Genomic DNA, 16,844 nt, shown 5'->3' with positions numbered 1-16,844 from the left:
TTTCCAGAAATTCGCCTTAAAAGCTCACCAAGCGCCAATTTTCTCACCATTTAAACTTCCAAGGCCAACCAGCTGCCAAAAATTACTTCGCAAACTACTTTCCTGCGCTCATTTCGTGAATTCTATCTGATTTTTAATGCACGCTTGATTATTTTGTTACATATCAACTAAGTAGACTCCAGTGCAGGACCAAGTTTAAATAATTTTTCTTTTCATTTGCATTTGCCACTACCAATTAAAACATTCCTTCACAAAAAAATTATAAAAAAGTTTTCATATGCCTCGTAGGCTAAAAGTTCCAAAAGTTTTTGCGGTGCATGCGTAATTGATGAAGTGTTTTCCTGTTGTAGCAACCGCAAATAATGCAGTGTGAAATGCAAATTCCTATCCACACTTTGAAGGTCAAACTATGTCTGTCTGTGCGCTCAACTTAACTCAAAAACTGAATTCGCCTTGCGGTGGGAAAAAGTTGTTCCTTCGCTTCGCTGCGGTGTAAGAACTTAGCGTTTACGATCAAATCGAATTTACAAGCAGGCAGCTAGATAATTTCTTTCAAGATTTTTGCCTGGTTATCGGTTTATTTATAGCTTGCAATTGGAAAATATTTTCAAAAAGCGCTCTCAATAATTTTACTCATTATTTGCTTCGACATTGCTCCGTTTTTGTGCTAAATTTAAAACGAGATGTATCATCCTAGGCGGCCTTTTCTTGAAAATTTCATTACGTGTTAGATAAATCAACGTTCCTATCGACTACGTTACATTTTCCTAATAATTGTTGTATAGGTTAATCGATAAAAAACGACTCTCTGTACACATTAGTGTCATTACTAACCCGTCACATACCTTTTAAATGTCAATTAAGGAGAAAACGAGGCCTAAAACACAGCACTCTTCTTATACCCTGAACACGGTGTATTAAATTACTCACGATATTTGTAACACGCAAAAAGAAACGTCGAAGTTATATTTTTAGTCTCTTTTATGCTTCAAGAAGTGCAACTGGGCAGGTTTCAGTGACGCCGAATTTAACGTTTTTTTTTTTATTTTTTATTTGCTCTCTTACTAATATTTCTCCATTAATAAACTATTTATCTTGTTACTACCCATGCGATCCTGTTTATCATCATTAGATTAATACAATGATAGTCAATCATGTAATTGACAACATTTTAAAAGGCAGTCATCATGTTCTAAGCATTCATTTCAAATAATAAAACCCAACAAAAACCAAATGTCCAACAACCAGCTGTCGTCATTCTACCAAAACATATGCGAAAGCGTATGCAAGACATGAATAAATTTGCAAATGCATGTATGTGCATTTAAGCTGACCGCCCGTGGCACTTGTGTCTAATACGGCCACACATTTCGCTTGTAAATTTTTATTACAAGTGTGCTTATTAATTAATAATTTTTTCCCACATTCCACTTGGGATAGGCATCTATACGGTTGGCTCCAAACCAGATAACCGAGTAAGAGGTGGTATTTTCTCTGCTAAACTAGATACCAAAACGCCTTCCCTCTAGCCGACCATTGATGTGTTATCCAAGCGGAGATCACCGCAATTTAAGAAATCCTTCTTGTTCTGGCAAGGAATGTGATCACAACAAGGAATATTTTTATATATATGGATAGCTAGGCGGCTTTGAGATCACTAAAGTCTTTTATGGTCTAAATTAGTGAAAGAGTGCCTTGATCTCTTAGTCCGCTTTTCAGTTTCAAATGTGTTCCGACAAATGAGCAGCTTCTTGGGGACGTTTTTCAGATCGATATCTCAAAAGCTGAGGAAAAAAGGAGGAAACAGTTGTTATAGTTATATTTCATAGAATCTCCGACTCTTCTTCTGGGTATTACAAACTTCGTGGCACTCCTAATAAACCTTGTACAGGATATAAAATGTAATAGACTATCAGTGAACTAAATAATCTAGCCGATGGTTTCAATTTCTCCAAATTGTAAAACCAAGGAAGTAAATTCATCCAAAATAATTGTAAAGAGCTTTCTCTATCTTGGAACCGCGTTAGATGCACTAGTTTAAAAGTATTCTATATAATGATTGACATTAAAAATAAACTAAAGTTTGCACTTTGAATTCAACGAAAACATAGCTTTGACTATTCAAGAAAATTTTTTAAGGAAAAAGTGATCCTCTTATAACTAAAACCCCATTGTTTTTTCCACTCTGCGGATTACCTACTGGTACAAACAAATATTCGAAGGAAACACCCGCAGCGATTTATTCAAATAAACCTTGTTAGCAACAAATGAAGGCAAGTGACCTTAAAACTACGTTTTGTAACTGTAACACACTCAAGGCTTATACTCATGTGTACTACAAGTAAATTTATTTATAGAATAACAACAATGTCGGATTATCTTACAAATGAAATTAAATATGATTTCCTTGGCTTTTGGCAAAAAGTTCATTTTACAAATACTACTTCACTTAACCACGCAATAACAATCTATTTTCGGTTAGAAGTAGCGGCACTTGAGTAAAGTGTCATAGAAAAAACAATGGGCACTCAAGAGCGCATTCAAGGCGGTGCTAGAGGAGCGCTACAGCCGTCACTGTGAAGAAATAAGCTTTGTTTACCACACGAATAGTTCAATTAACTATTTATTCGTATACTTGTATAACTAGAAATTACTGAGTTTATTAATATACAAGTATTCAATAAATGTTAGAAGTATTCGTTTCTAGAATATCAACCGGTGCATTACTAGTAAATTTTTCTTCATTACTAGCTCTTTTCTATTATCAAAACGCTATATCGCGCGAACCAATTCTCCACAGCTATTAATTCTATAAACATGTCTCTTGAAGTTTGTGTGTAACTGCAAAACTTTTGGTTTCAATTCTATTGGAGCTCCCTTTCTCATACATCCGATTTTCTCAACAAACAAAGTGATCAGCGGAGATCATTGAAGATCTGATAACACAATAGTCGACTTTTTCACACATTATGTTAGGTATGGCTTGCCATTCAGCTAAAACGAATATAGCCTGTAGCATGTATGTCAACCTTAAGGCCATTAGGGGGAAAAAAACCCTTTTTTTATGTTTTGAATTTGTTTTGAAGAGTAATCTTATTTAATTAATAAATATGCACATTTATGGAATTTAATTTATTTTCAGCGGTCATCCATTTTGAAAAAGTTTGATTCAATTAATCCTGTAGCAGAGCTCCAGGAGGACTTCCGGCAAAAGATTTCTGGCGCTGAGGAAGATTTTTATGTTTAAGATTATCTGAAATCACAGGCAATGATGAAAAATTTTGATTTTTTGACAAAGTAATAGCTTTAAACAAAAAATCGATTTTTGTGAAAATATTTACACTTCAGAGTGGTTTAAAAAGTCGAAATTGCCTTTAAAAATCGTAATAAAAATTCGAATTTTGATCGGTCCAAGAAGAAATCTTCTTCACCGACTCTGAAAATAAAGTTTTGAGAGAAACATGTTTAAGATTTTGGGAGCCTAAAATACACTAAATTAAAAAATCTCTTACAAAAAATATCAAAAAGCTTTTTGACGGATCTATTTCAAATTTTCTGAAAATATTTTAAATTATATATACATTAGACATATATATATTATATGTAAAATTATGTGATGCTTGATTTAGCAAGTATTTATCCTCAATTTTTAAGATATCGATCTGACTACTTTCCTAACTTCTTTAAAGGAACAGAACTCATTGAGTAAACATTATCCACCCTGTCACTTCCTCTAACCTGTAAGCTTTCTGCTTTTGCAAAATTTTCTTCTTCTCAACCACATCTTTGCAAATTAAATTATTTCCAAGTCACTTGCCAAATATCGCTTAAAGTTCTCTTTGATTTACTCACTTAATATTTGCTGCCTCACTTCTGTTATTTATCCACGTGCTTTTTAGTTTGTTAAAACTTTTGGCCACCATTTAAAACTTTGTAATGCCAACTTCACGACGAAAGCCATTTAAATTGCATGATACTACGAATCGTTACAATAACAATATGCAGGCTGGTACAATGGACATACATATGAATTGTATATAATTTGTTCGTGCGTTGTTTAACATTTCGGCATTTTAAACTATTTTCATTTCGTGGACTGTGACCATTTAGGGCATTTGGCAAATAACATTGCACCATAAATAAAAGTTGCTCATACGACATGGCTTCAGGAAGCATTGCATGTATAATACGTAATATGGGCAATTCTCTTGTACAATGACGGTTAAGCGACAATTTAATGAATTTGCCTATAATTTTTTTTGCTTTAAAAACTTTTTTTAATTGTCGCAAAAAAGAAATGCATTCTACAGCCTTACTAAACAGGCTAAAATGAGCTTACAACGTACAATTGTTGTTCAAAGGCAGTAAAAAATAATATATAAAATAATCTGACAGAACGAAGAGTCAATAAAATATATGTTGGTTGGTATTATCTTGATACATATTTCCAGTAAAAGAAGATACCGATCAGAAAGTCGTCATTTTATTAGATAAACTTTAAATCTTAATGCACACATAAGTACTTTACACTTTAGGCTCTTCTTCAAGATAATATATTTTGATCTATCCACTGTCAGATAGCTGGTACCATAAATTATTAAATTGTTCGTTTATAATCCGTGTAAAGTAGAATTGTCCGCAAGAGTCATATAGTTCCGTCTCATACATCGTTTTGAGAGAAGTGTAGAGTATAGAGAACTGTAGACTCATTTCCACAATGACTGCTCCTATATATACCATACTTTTCAAAATAAAGTATTATTTTGAATAGAGTCTAGAGAAGAATCCAGTGTAGCATATGGAGTAAAGTGGACTCCCTTCTATGAAAAAGTTGCGCTGGTTGATCGTTCCAAGCGTTGCATTGGGTCTAATTCCACCTATTTGGAATAAATTATAACCTTCAAATCATCTTGTATAGTGAAAGTAGGGTTAAGTAAAACGTAGTATAATAAAGATTAGAATTGACTCATTGACATTATATCACAGTTTGTACGAGTATGTATATAGTAGAGTTCAGAGTATCGTTTAAAGAAGAGTAGGTAATAGAGAAGGGTAAAAAAGCAGTATAGAGTACTATCTTACCTTAAGTACCGCATAACTCTACTCAAGGTGGAAGGATACCCAATGGTATTCTCAAATAAGATTGAGTAAAGATCTACAAATCTTCTCCGAAGCAAACCATTTAACCACAAAATAAAATGTAACTATGAAATTCCAATCTATAACTACATTTATCGTAATGGCAACTCGCTACGTTCATTAATCGACATTTTGCTGCCTAAACATCTATTTAATTGGCTCCACTCCAGAGGGGAATATTCTAACACAACATAGGGACACTCAGGTGGCTGTGTTTGGCGTATGTTACGTCTAGCTTATTTGGTAACACAAATTGATTATATTTGGTATAATTAGTTTCCTTGGTTGGAGTTTTCAAAAGTGATTAAACAATATTTTACTGCGAGTTACCGTTAACACAAAATGTGTAGTCATGTAATTAAATGCTAAGCACGTGATTTGGCGGAGGTAATATGGACTACATAACGGTCATAAGTCGTACAAATATATACATACATACACAGGCATATATTTAGACGAGATGACTTACAAAACCAACGCTGATTGTATATAAATGATTATGGTTGGAAATAATTATGTATATTGTAGGTAATATAATATATCGCATATATATTTCATTAGTTTGCCGCCAATCATTACAAGTTGAGTTTGGGAAAAAGTGAGTTAAATCATGATATCACAAAAACGAAAAAGGAAGAAACAATACAACGAATTACATAAATTAATATAGTGAGGTTAGGTTAAAGTTGACACAAATTAATTAGTGGTAAATATAAAAGTGGTAGCGTAGGTAATCAATATAAATTTCGAGCAAAGCTAAACAAAGACGAACATAAATTCTTAAGCCAAAATTTTGCGAACTTTGGTTTGAGGTCGTGAATATCTCATGAAGAATGTGATCACTGACATTACGTAATCTTGAAAGTTCACAATAATATAAGGGTTTACAAAATAACATACAATTTCCTTACGAAAATCCACGCTTTCTCCGAGGAACACTACTTTAAAATATATCGTGCACAATAACTTCAATAAATACCATAAATAAATAGCTTAACGAAGGTCGACGTCATCAGCCGTTTTCTCTAGTGTCAATATATAATGATATCTCTATAAAATTCGTACAACTCCCATCTCTTTATAATCAATAAAATGGTTAAATAGATTTACTTAATTCTTAGATCTTTAAAGTTTATCCGTATTGAGTAATATTTCCCCAAGAAGCATTCCGTAATGTAAAGTACTAACTTCACACACGCCTTTTGGGCTTTGCACATTGTAGAGGGTACAAATAGGGAGAATTTCGTACACTAGAAATACTGATAGAGACTTAAATTATTTTTATTAACTGGTACAAAATTAGAGCAAAAACTAAAATTCCGAAAGTTTTCTGCACATCAAAAATGTAATGTGCAAGTCCTGAAAGAACATACGAAAAAGCTTGAAAATCAATACGGGTATATTTACGGTATATCGCAACCACGGTTTTGAATTTTGGTATAAAGCTTGGCATTAAGCAATAAAATGTTGACGCTAGATGTTTATTTCGTAACGTACCTAGATGGTAATTTCGTTATAAATATCTAGCCAACGGCACAAAAAATACATATATGTGGGAAATTCTTGGATGAGAGATGTACCAGGAAAGTATATGGCAGCACATATATAACTATAATCGCTAATATTTAGTGTTATTAAATACTATTAAAAGTTAAGTAGATGTTCAATAAATGCTTACACGATGGCAAGGAATAAGGAGAGCTTAACAAAAGCTTTCGAGAACATTACTAGATAAGAAGCAGAAGATTAAGATGAATTTATTTAAAATCATTTTTAATACCTTTTAAAACATTTAAAACGTTTTTGGCCGAAAAGTATATTTCCAAGAAGTCAATAAAACAGTCACAATAATTTTCAAATATTCAAAATACTTTTATTTCACTAATCCAATCAGTGCTCCGTGTACTCTTTTATATGCGTATTTAATACAATTTTTGAAAAATTACAGTTTTAGTAACTTAACAAAGATTATAGCATAAGTTAGTATGTATACCATATGTGTATGTTAGAATACGAATTTCAATATTAATATTTCGAAAAAACTTTTGAAACATGATTTTTGGAATACTTATTTATAAATTGCATATATTTTACCGATTTAGTTCTTCCACCGGTAATTAGGTCTGTATTTCAAGAGTTCAGGCACAAGCGCCGCGTATCCCTTATGAGCCGCCTTAAAGAGTGGCGTTGCGCCGTCACAGCGTTCTCTATTTACAAAGACGCTGTTTTACAACAACACAGTATATATGTGATCGTGTCTCGTTTGTATGTCGAACCAAAGTGGTGTAGCACCCTCTATTCGCTACATATCGGAATTGGCGACCGCCGTGATGAGCAAGGATAGCACGTAGCGATAGCCGTTTCGTGCGGCTGTGAAACGGGTATGGCGCGATCCTGGTGGGAGAGAAGACAAGAGAATTAGTACTTAAATTGACGCTTTTGCCTCCTTCGCTCTAGATATGCTAATAGGGTTTCCTAATTTTTAAACATTAAACGTCAAAATATCAGCTTTAAATAACAGTACAAAACTGTTATTAGGTAAGTTTAGGTAAAAAATTTTTAGTAAACTTTACTGATCTTAACATAACTTACATAACCTTAACGTATTATACGGTAACCTAACATATTTTAACTGTACTTAAAATTATTACTTAATTTCATTTTAAGTTTAATTCCTCAATATATTTTTTTTCCAATATAATGCTCAACTTACCACCAATTTCATATCCTTAATAGCACCGGCTTTTATCAGTATTTGCACCGCATCTAAATAGCCACCCTGTGCTGCGAAAAATAACGATGTCGTGCCTACGCGCGTCGTGAATTAAGATCACCGTCTTGCTCAAGCAATTCCAGCACACATTGGGTATGGTCATCCACAGCTGAAAGCTATGAGGGAGGAATATTTAAATAGAAAATTATAACGATATTGAGCAAAGAAACAATTTAAAGAAATGCTCACGAAAGATTTTAATTTCCTAAACGTTCAATAATATTTATACTCTCCTAACATGTTGCTACAAAGTAGTATAGCCTTTTTTACCTAACGGTTGTTGGTAACACCTAAACTAATGGATATAGGTATACATAGGTATATATATAGGTGACAAGATGAGTTTGAATCCATGAGAGGGTTAATGCTGCAGATGGGCGGAGCCCATTTATAATATAAATCAAGCACCAATAAAGGTATGGAAAAAAACCTCTAGCATATGGTGCCTCAAAGGTTTAACACCTCAGGTTTAAAATAAAGTGAAATCGAACCTAAACTTTTTTAGTACCCAGATATCGAAAATGAGGAGCCTAGTGCCTACAGCTGATTCTTTATATAAAATATCTGTAAAACTCTAAGGTATATAAGTAAACTTCAGGGAGAATATTTTCCTGATAATAGTGCTCGTGTTTTAAACCGGCGTAAGCTTATGTCTCATTAAACTCATATTAGTTCTTTAACGAGCGCTTTTAATATTGCCGATTATTAATTGTGGATTATTTTAAAAATTATATTAAGGCAGCAAATGTTTTCGATTTTCTTGCAGTTTTATATAAATTTGATTTTTCCATGTCCAAATTGTTGTATAAATTCGAAACTACTCAAAGTAAATCAAAAAAAGTATTCAAAAGTGTTTGTGTATACCTTCAGGTGCTTTTGATTTCTCCACTACTAGTATTCAATGGAAATGAATCGATATTAAAGCATTTTCACAATTTTATTGCTTCTGCATATCACTACCACTGCCATTTCCACGTCCAGCCTTCGATTCGGGCGGCACCTACGTGGTAAATAGAGTGTGAAGAGTAATGCTAAGTAAATTTTTATTACAAAAAAGTATATATATGAATACAAAAAAACACATGTATGCAATATTAAGTTTCATAAATCCATAAAAAATAACTGAACCAAGCTTCTAAACTGCGAAGCACAGAAAACAAAAAAATTTGCATAATTTTAGGCGCAAAGACAGTTTAAAAACACTGAAAGCTTTACAAAATAGCGAAACTTAATAACAATAACTAATATTTAGCAATTAAAATGTGTGCTTAATAAGCAAAATCAGCTAAAAATTATATAAGCTGAGTTCATATTTTTCACAATAATTTTTGAGGTTATTTGTATTCTCTGCTATGCATATGTGCGTTCTGAAATGTAGGTACGTCTTAATGTAATTTGTATACTTCAATTAAAGTGCGTGTGTTTGTTTGATAAAAATTAAAACTTTTTAAAAAAGTGTAAAATGTGTCATAATTATAACGTTACATTTATGTCAAATATAATCACATACCAATATGCTGAGTTTATATTATCAAATCAAGCAGTAAAGGGGAAAAACACGCTGAGCATCATGGCTGAACTAGAGTCTAAGGTAGGTTGTGGGTATATAATGTCGAGTTCGGTGGGCTAAACAAAATTCATGAACCTAAAACCTCATAAAGTTTTCTGCATACTTTGTGAAAATTTAGGAGGTCCAAAATAATTGCTCCAAACTGTATTAATATGGCTCTTATCTGGTTGTTACGAACAATAAACAGTGTCTAGCTCTGTGGATTAAAAAGTCTAAGTTTTTTACTTACTTTAAAAAACTTATGTAGACAAAGCAACTGTAAGCAGGTCAAAAAAATGGGACTTTACTTAATTATTGGCAGAGAGGTACGCGACATTTTATCTAATAGTTCATAATTTTCAAGACAAAGCCGATATTCTTAATATAAGTAAGCCACTCGCAGAGTGTAAGCCTTTAGATATTAATTCGATAGCGATTAGCTAGTTTTGTTTACAGATCCCCAGAATCTATCCCTACGTATATTTCATAGTGTATTGTATCGATAAAATTTCTCCTCACAGATGCCTTGATTAACTTATCAGTATTTTTAGGAGCCCGGTTGCCAATAAGATCCCAACGCTTTTGGAAGTAGATTGGTTTGAAACTCACACTCACGACCGATTCAAAGGAAACGTCAGCGTAGATTTTAAAATAGTTTCTACCCCATTGTTTGTAAATGACTTTTATATATTTGGATCGCGATATTATCCACGACAAGCGTCGTTCAGAATATAGTATTTAACATTATTTCCCCTGAAATTGGTATTGTCGGCATATATCTAGACCGATTGAGTAGCAATAGAGAGTATAGAGCCAAGCCAATGCCTACCATAATTAATAAAATGTTATAATCTGATAAAAAGTTCGATAAGGCTTAAATCTCCTTAATATAGGCAACATATAGGTCTGTAAAAGTTCCTCTTAACTCAAGATATCATTATACTACAGCAGTACCTGTTGTTATCAATGAATGTATTACTTCTAAATCCAGAGTAAATTTGAAACTTAGGAAGATATGTTCCCAACTTTTGAGTAATGTATACACCTTATAGCTGTTGGTGAGCTGCTTGGAAAACCTATCGAATTTCTTCTGATAATAATTGTTAATTGAAACCAAAAGAACTATATGACTGCCATCTTCCGACTAAAATCGAATAGTAGAGTTCTGTAACTATAACCACGGGTATTAAAACTCTTTCCCAGAAAGCTGACAGCATCCAAATATTTAGCGAACGAAGTAATTTCACATTTCAAGACCAAAGACGAAAAATGTTTAGGCAAATGAATAAGACTTGATATTTTTCCCAAACACATTCTCTCTACTTCTCTCTACCCTAGTTCATTCAATATATAAATTGTTTTACTTGCTTGAAAAAATATGAAAAACATAGACACCACATATATTTCTATGCACTTAAATTTAAGCTGCGCCAGACAGATTGAAACATTTATATGTACTTCGAAATACAACAACAAAAACATCGACTGACACCAAAACACAACGAGTATGAGACATTTACATATAAAACAATCAGCACTGATTAAATTAATTTCGGATACCTTAAATAATGAATCTCACATACACGATACCAAACGTGGCTTTCGGTATGGGTTTGTGTGTGCGATGAAGACATTCGCATAACTGCACGTTTAAATGTTTACATAGAGACTATGAAAGTCTAAGAAATCCGCGGAATCTGTTTGATTACTCAGTTGTTGCTCAAGCTGGATATTCGATTTGGAGGTTATGAAACGATTGTGAGAGGAAAAATAAAAGTGAGTAGAGGTTTATTTTGAATAAAAAACAAAATATTAATTTAGAGTTATATTGAAAATAAATTAAACAAAATTTTACAATTTTTAATATCAAAATTTAGAAATAAATCGAAAATTTAAAACAAAAATAGTTGAAAATTAAATTAATTAAAAAAAAGCAGGTTTTTGAGTGCAAAAGTGTGAAAGACAGAGACAAATATAAAAACAAAAATAGATTTTGATAGTCATAGCAATATATAGTTATTGTAGTAGTATGACGGTGCCAAGAAAAGGGGAGAAAAAAGTCTTTATTTAAAAGTGTTAGACAAAAAGTGTGTTTGTTTTTGAGGAGATTTGTTTAAAAGTTAGCAAGGGGTATATAATATATATATACAAATAAATAAGCGCATCATTGTTAAAGCAAAAGTTGAGTGAGAAAATATTTTACAACTAAAAAATAAAAATAAATTATTAAAATCGTATGGAAACTACAAAACTCACCAGCTTCTTAAAGCAATCCTCGAAGAAGCTCGTCATTGAGCGATAGAGATGTCGTTTCACGCCCGCCAAAGTATGTCCCTTATCGGGATAGATTTGCTGTTTATAGAGTACACCTTTATTGGTGAGCGCACGCGCTAATACCATCGACTGTTGCACATGCACATTGTCATCGGCGGTGCCATGCACCAAAAGGAATTGACGATCGCGCAAATTATCCACATACTTGGAGAGATCACCCTCCTCGTAGCCTTTGTAGTTGTCAGTCACATTCGGAAAGCTAAGATAGCGCTCAGCGTATGTGGAATCTTTTGGTGAGAGAAAAATAGAAAATGTTTATTGGAAAAGTTTAGAAAAAGCATTAAAGTTTTCTAGTGTTCTAAAATATTTTCAAATTGTCAATTGAAAAAAATTTAATAGTAATAGTTTAATTGTCTAATAAACATTATACAAAATTTTTGCTGGGTTTTTTGAAATGTTCCCGAATGTATTTTTAGTTGTCCCAAAAATATATAACAGCATATATGATGTGCATATTAAAGAATTTGTTCCAAAACCAATTTAAATGTTTAATTTTGTCATATTTGCCGGATAGTGAATTGTTGATGTCAAGAAATATTAATATTAAAGTATCTTTTGTTGTCCCAAATCCGTCCCAAATATTTGAAGCAATAGCTAATACTTTTAAAAGTGGGTTATGTTACTTAAAATTCTTTGGAAGTCAGTATATAAATATTACTGATTTCCGCCAAAATATTAATTTTGATTTGTCACCTACTATTATAACCTCATTACTCACAACTGCCGTTACTACTTACCGTAAAGCTTCCAATTCGTCACCGGCGACACACTGATGCCGCACTGAAAGATCGACTGTGTGCCCGCCAACGCCAGAGCGGCCGTATAACCGCCATAACTCCAACCCCACACACCCATGCGACGGCCGTCGATAAAATGCAAATTATCACGCAAATATTCACTCACTTCCAGCTGGTCGGACACTTCAACCGAACCAAGACGTTTGTAGATCTCATACAACAGCTGATAACCCTGGCGGGATGAACCACGCCCATCGATCTCAATGACTATATAATCCTTCGTCCCCGACAAATAAGTATTCCAGTCGATGTGCCACTTCTCCGTCACTAGTTGTGTACCCGGACCCGAGTACACGTGCAGTATCGTCGGATAGCGTGTGATCTCATCTTCGCGCAGCACCGGCGGTAAATATAAACGTACATGCGCATGATAGCCACCCGAAATCATAACCGGGAAAGTTTTTATCTGTGGCAGCGCGGTACGCAAAATCTTCTCCTTCAAACGCGTATTATTCTGCACAGTCACTAGCAGTTCCAAAGCTTCGCTTTTCTTAGGTAATAACTTCTTACCATGCTCGCCAGCATAGAAGCCTGTGAGCGCATAAACACTAGTCGTCGGCACCACTGGACCCAAGCATTCGATGAGCACATAACGCGCTTGCAATTCCAACGGAAATTTGGCTGTGTGATAGAGACATTCATTGGGCTCCGCTTGCGTGTGTGACGTTTTCGGATGTTTATGTTCCGGCGTCAACGTGGGTGGTGGTAAAGTTTGACGCTCCTCCGAGTCCTCCCAGTCGTCATCCCAAGCGGTCACCAGTTTCGGCGGCGGTTTGGTATGACCCTCGGCATTTTGGTAGCTGCTGCGCAATTGTGTCGGGCATGTCAAACAGTCGGGCAGCTGATGTGCGGAGCCATGTCGCGGTGGCAAAGCGGATACGCGATACAGGTGCTGTTGCCCCGGCATGCGTTCCGGTGTGCCCAGGAAGTAGCTGGAGAGAGAGAGAGAGAGAGAGGGAAAAATAAAGCCCATGTATGAGCGCAGAAAATGGATGGTGTAGGTGTAAAATTTCACAAATTCTATTGAGTAATCGAGTACTTACATCCAATTATTCAGCTGGTCCCAATGTAACAACTCATTCACCTCGTATTGCCCGTGCGTTAGTGGTAGCACCCGTTTTTTGGCCACATGCACGTGCACAATATGTCGGAAGTAACCTAGGAAATGGGAAATAAATCAAAAATTTGTGTTTACTTTTCACTTCGTGGAAAAATGAGAAAAATTATGAAAGCAAAGCGGATGTGGGTTGTGTGTGGTGGGTTGGTTAGGGTCAGTGTTTTCAAACTCACCGGAAGCACCGTCACGCAATGGCGATATGGCAACATAGGAAGTTGCATTCGCTGCAAACAATGGCACTGATACTGTGTCCACCCAACCGCGTCCATCGCCGCTCACACGATGCGTCTGCGTTGGTCACGAACATTATTTTTCCAAACATAACAGAGTGAAGTGCAGTCGAGTTCCAAGTAATAAATAAAATAAATCGCCAGGATAAACTTCAGTAGCATTATATTTTGATAAATTACACTTAACAAGCAGTGACACTAAAACTAACACGGGCACACATTCTGCTACATAAGTACTGTCGCACGATTACCCCCTAGGAAATGCGAAGAGTTTGATGGTTGATCGAATTTATTACGGTTATCCGGAATTGATGTTGGAAGTCGAGTACATTTGCAGGTTAACTTTGGTTAAACAAAAGGATTAAATAAAATTGAAGCCACCCTTGTTCCTTTTGGGATGTCTTTGGTAGTTTCCTGACCAAGTACCAGACCGCTGTTACATCTGCCTCAAGAGTGTTAATAATGTTCACCATTGGACTTAGCTATTCTTTTATTTTAGCTATTCGTTCTATGATGAATTTATGACCTAACTTACAGGGTCTGTTAAATTTGAGACATAAATTAAAGATTGATGAAGTTAAGAATAAAGTCGCTTTCAGTTTTAATTTTAGTTTTCGATTACCTTTGAAATAAATTAAAATGACAATCAAGTTCTCATACTAGGGACCAGAAGAAATAAGTCTTATTTTACAATTTTTTAGAGAACAACGAAGACTTCTAAAAAGATGTATACTACTTTCTTGATAGGTTAGAGGTCTTTTGCAATACTTAATAATTTGCAATTCAGTTGAGAGCATGCTGTTAGCTAAGAAACACACCGAATATAATTATAAAGTCCTAAAGCTATCAAAGGTCTGACACATTTAGTTGAATTTTGTTGTTGGATCAGGAAGTTCCTAGGATAAATTCATTCAAATACGTCATCCATATGAGGTCATTTAAGTTTGATTGCTTCAGGTTGTAAGCGAATTTTTTTTGCATTATTATTTGTAAGAAAAAATTTTCGAGTGAACTGTCCAAAACCATAATAACACATTTATCTTACATTAAAATTCACCGAAATTTTCCTAGAGGTTGATTTCTGCTTATGACCGTATCATTTTGCACTCACTCTCTTTCCTTCTATCATATTATTACTCTCCCGTACCGTAATATTTAGCACTCACTTTCTTTCTTTCTCTCATATTATTACTCTCCCGCACCGTATCATTTAGCATTCGCTCTCTTCATTTCTGTCATACTCTAATGTACAGCATTTCTACTTACCTCAACGCATATAAACAGTGGACTCTTACAGATGCTGACCACCGAAATGTTCTGTGGACGATTCAACCAAACTACACAGATTTCCGTTTCACTCACCCAACTGGCACTGCTAAAGTAGTGATCTCTATGCGGTAGAATCAGTCACAAATTGAGTTGAAAGCATAGAACGAAATAAATGAAAGTTTGTGTTCGTATGAGTAATTGTGAGAGGTTTACTGATGCATTAGGTGAAAAAGTAACTTTACAAATTATTTTGATGAGCAAGTGGTTATACAGAGGTGTACTCAAATCTTGAGTGATAAGTTGATTATATATTATTCAAGTCTAGGCTATGAATTTCTCTTGAATTTTATAAGTTTATGGACCCCTATCAACGGTCGTGGTTGCCAGATAAAATTTCAAAACTATAGTCATAAGAGTTATTAGAAGGAACATAGAAAAGTAATGTTGGTTAACATAACCTTAATGTAAAATGTTAAACCCTCGAAATGCTGACACTCAACAGGCTACCTAAATGCTGTGATTTATAATTTTACAAAAACGTCTATTTTTTTAGTTTTACATATTTACTTGACATACTATATAGGTAGATGTTTGTGTACTTACTCATTTTGTAGTACTTGTGGCGGTTGTAGATCTCTTATTTTAATGTCTTCCGGATTATGTATATCGGCCACGCGTAGCTTTGCTATAGGATTTTGCGTGCCTGGTTTTGGATATCTGCAAGTGAAAATTTAAATACAATTTACACTTTTAAGCTACAAAATTGCTTCCAATACTGATATTAAGTAGTAAGCGTGGTAAGGTATTCAAGATTGAGCTTAGCTTCTAGTCTTTGCTAAAAAATATATATTTCTCAAGCCTCTCTAACCTAGTTTTGTAGGAATTGAGATCAAGTACGTACATCAATTGTAATTGTTAGTACTGAAATTCGCATAATTGACACTGACTGTGTTAGTAATTTAGATTACTCTAATCATAGTTATCTCTTCTAGAAGGTTAGAGAATGTTTTTTCCACAATGGTAATGTTCTAAATTAACAGTTACACAATAATAGTAATGTTAATTTTAATGATAATTATTTCTGCACTTCTAATCGTTGTTTTAGTTTTCTGTTTGCGATTATAGTAGCCATAATCGTTATATTTTTATTATCAGTTAGGAGAGCTGCTCCTAGCCAATAACCTTCCGAGCAATCCTTCCCCTGGTATAGTACCTCTCGAAGTGCATCTTTTTTGAGCCTTCTGAATGAACGGCAACTGAAAGAGGCGCTCAACTGATTCAAGTCATTCAATTCCCCTTGATCGGATGGCATTATACCAGCGCAATTACAAAGAGATGTCATGATTTCGTGCAATTTTCAATGGGTTATACATATTCCTGGAGCTTCGAAACAGGTTAAGATTGCATTTATCCCGAAGGCCGGTAAGAGATCGTATGTGTCGACCAAGAATTTAAGTCCTATCAGTATTCCACCTTTTTTATTGAAGATGTTAGAGAGACTGAACGTAAGAGGTAGTATTCCAAGAAATTGACTTTCAAGGCCGCAGCGTGACTACCTTGCACGCTAGTGCCTCCTGACTCAAGCGGACCAAAAAGAATAAGGAGTTTGCAGTAATGACCTTCCTCGATATCGAGT

General features: G+C 34.5%; 1 protein-coding gene and 1 long non-coding RNA gene across 5 annotated transcripts in view; one reads left to right on the top strand and one right to left on the bottom strand.

Annotated features, from left to right (window-relative positions):
• The window catches only part of LOC118682286 (uncharacterized), a 319,104-nt gene that overhangs the window by 118,985 nt on the left and 183,275 nt on the right, over positions 1-16,844 (top strand). The window lies entirely within an intron of this gene.
• LOC118682281 (inactive dipeptidyl peptidase 10) overlaps positions 7,025-16,844 on the bottom strand; it is a 73,106-nt gene continuing 63,286 nt past the window's right edge. For 3 of the 4 annotated variants that reach the window (XM_070107115.1, XM_070107116.1, XM_070107118.1), the window contains 8 exons: positions 15,812-15,925; positions 15,206-15,329; positions 13,883-13,997; positions 13,636-13,750; positions 12,533-13,524; positions 11,718-12,022; positions 11,022-11,186; positions 8,783-8,912 (listed from right to left, as the gene is read on the bottom strand). In XM_070107115.1, the coding sequence (XP_069963216.1) occupies positions 11,112-11,186; positions 11,718-12,022; positions 12,533-13,524; positions 13,636-13,750; positions 13,883-13,997; positions 15,206-15,329; positions 15,812-15,925 (1,840 nt within the window). In that variant the 3' untranslated portion in view covers positions 8,783-8,912; positions 11,022-11,111. Of the gene's footprint in view, positions 7,534-7,852; positions 8,029-8,776; positions 8,913-11,021; positions 11,187-11,717; positions 12,023-12,532; positions 13,525-13,635; positions 13,751-13,882; positions 13,998-15,205; positions 15,330-15,811; positions 15,926-16,844 lie in introns of those variants that run through there. The other variant, XM_070107117.1, reaches the window with a different exon arrangement.

This window comes from Bactrocera oleae, chromosome 3 (genome assembly GCF_042242935.1).
Source record: "Bactrocera oleae isolate idBacOlea1 chromosome 3, idBacOlea1, whole genome shotgun sequence".
Classification (NCBI taxonomy): domain Eukaryota; kingdom Metazoa; phylum Arthropoda; class Insecta; order Diptera; family Tephritidae; genus Bactrocera; species Bactrocera oleae.
The sequence above is the reverse complement of the archived record's forward strand: the minus strand, read 5'-3'. Positions and strand labels throughout refer to the sequence as shown.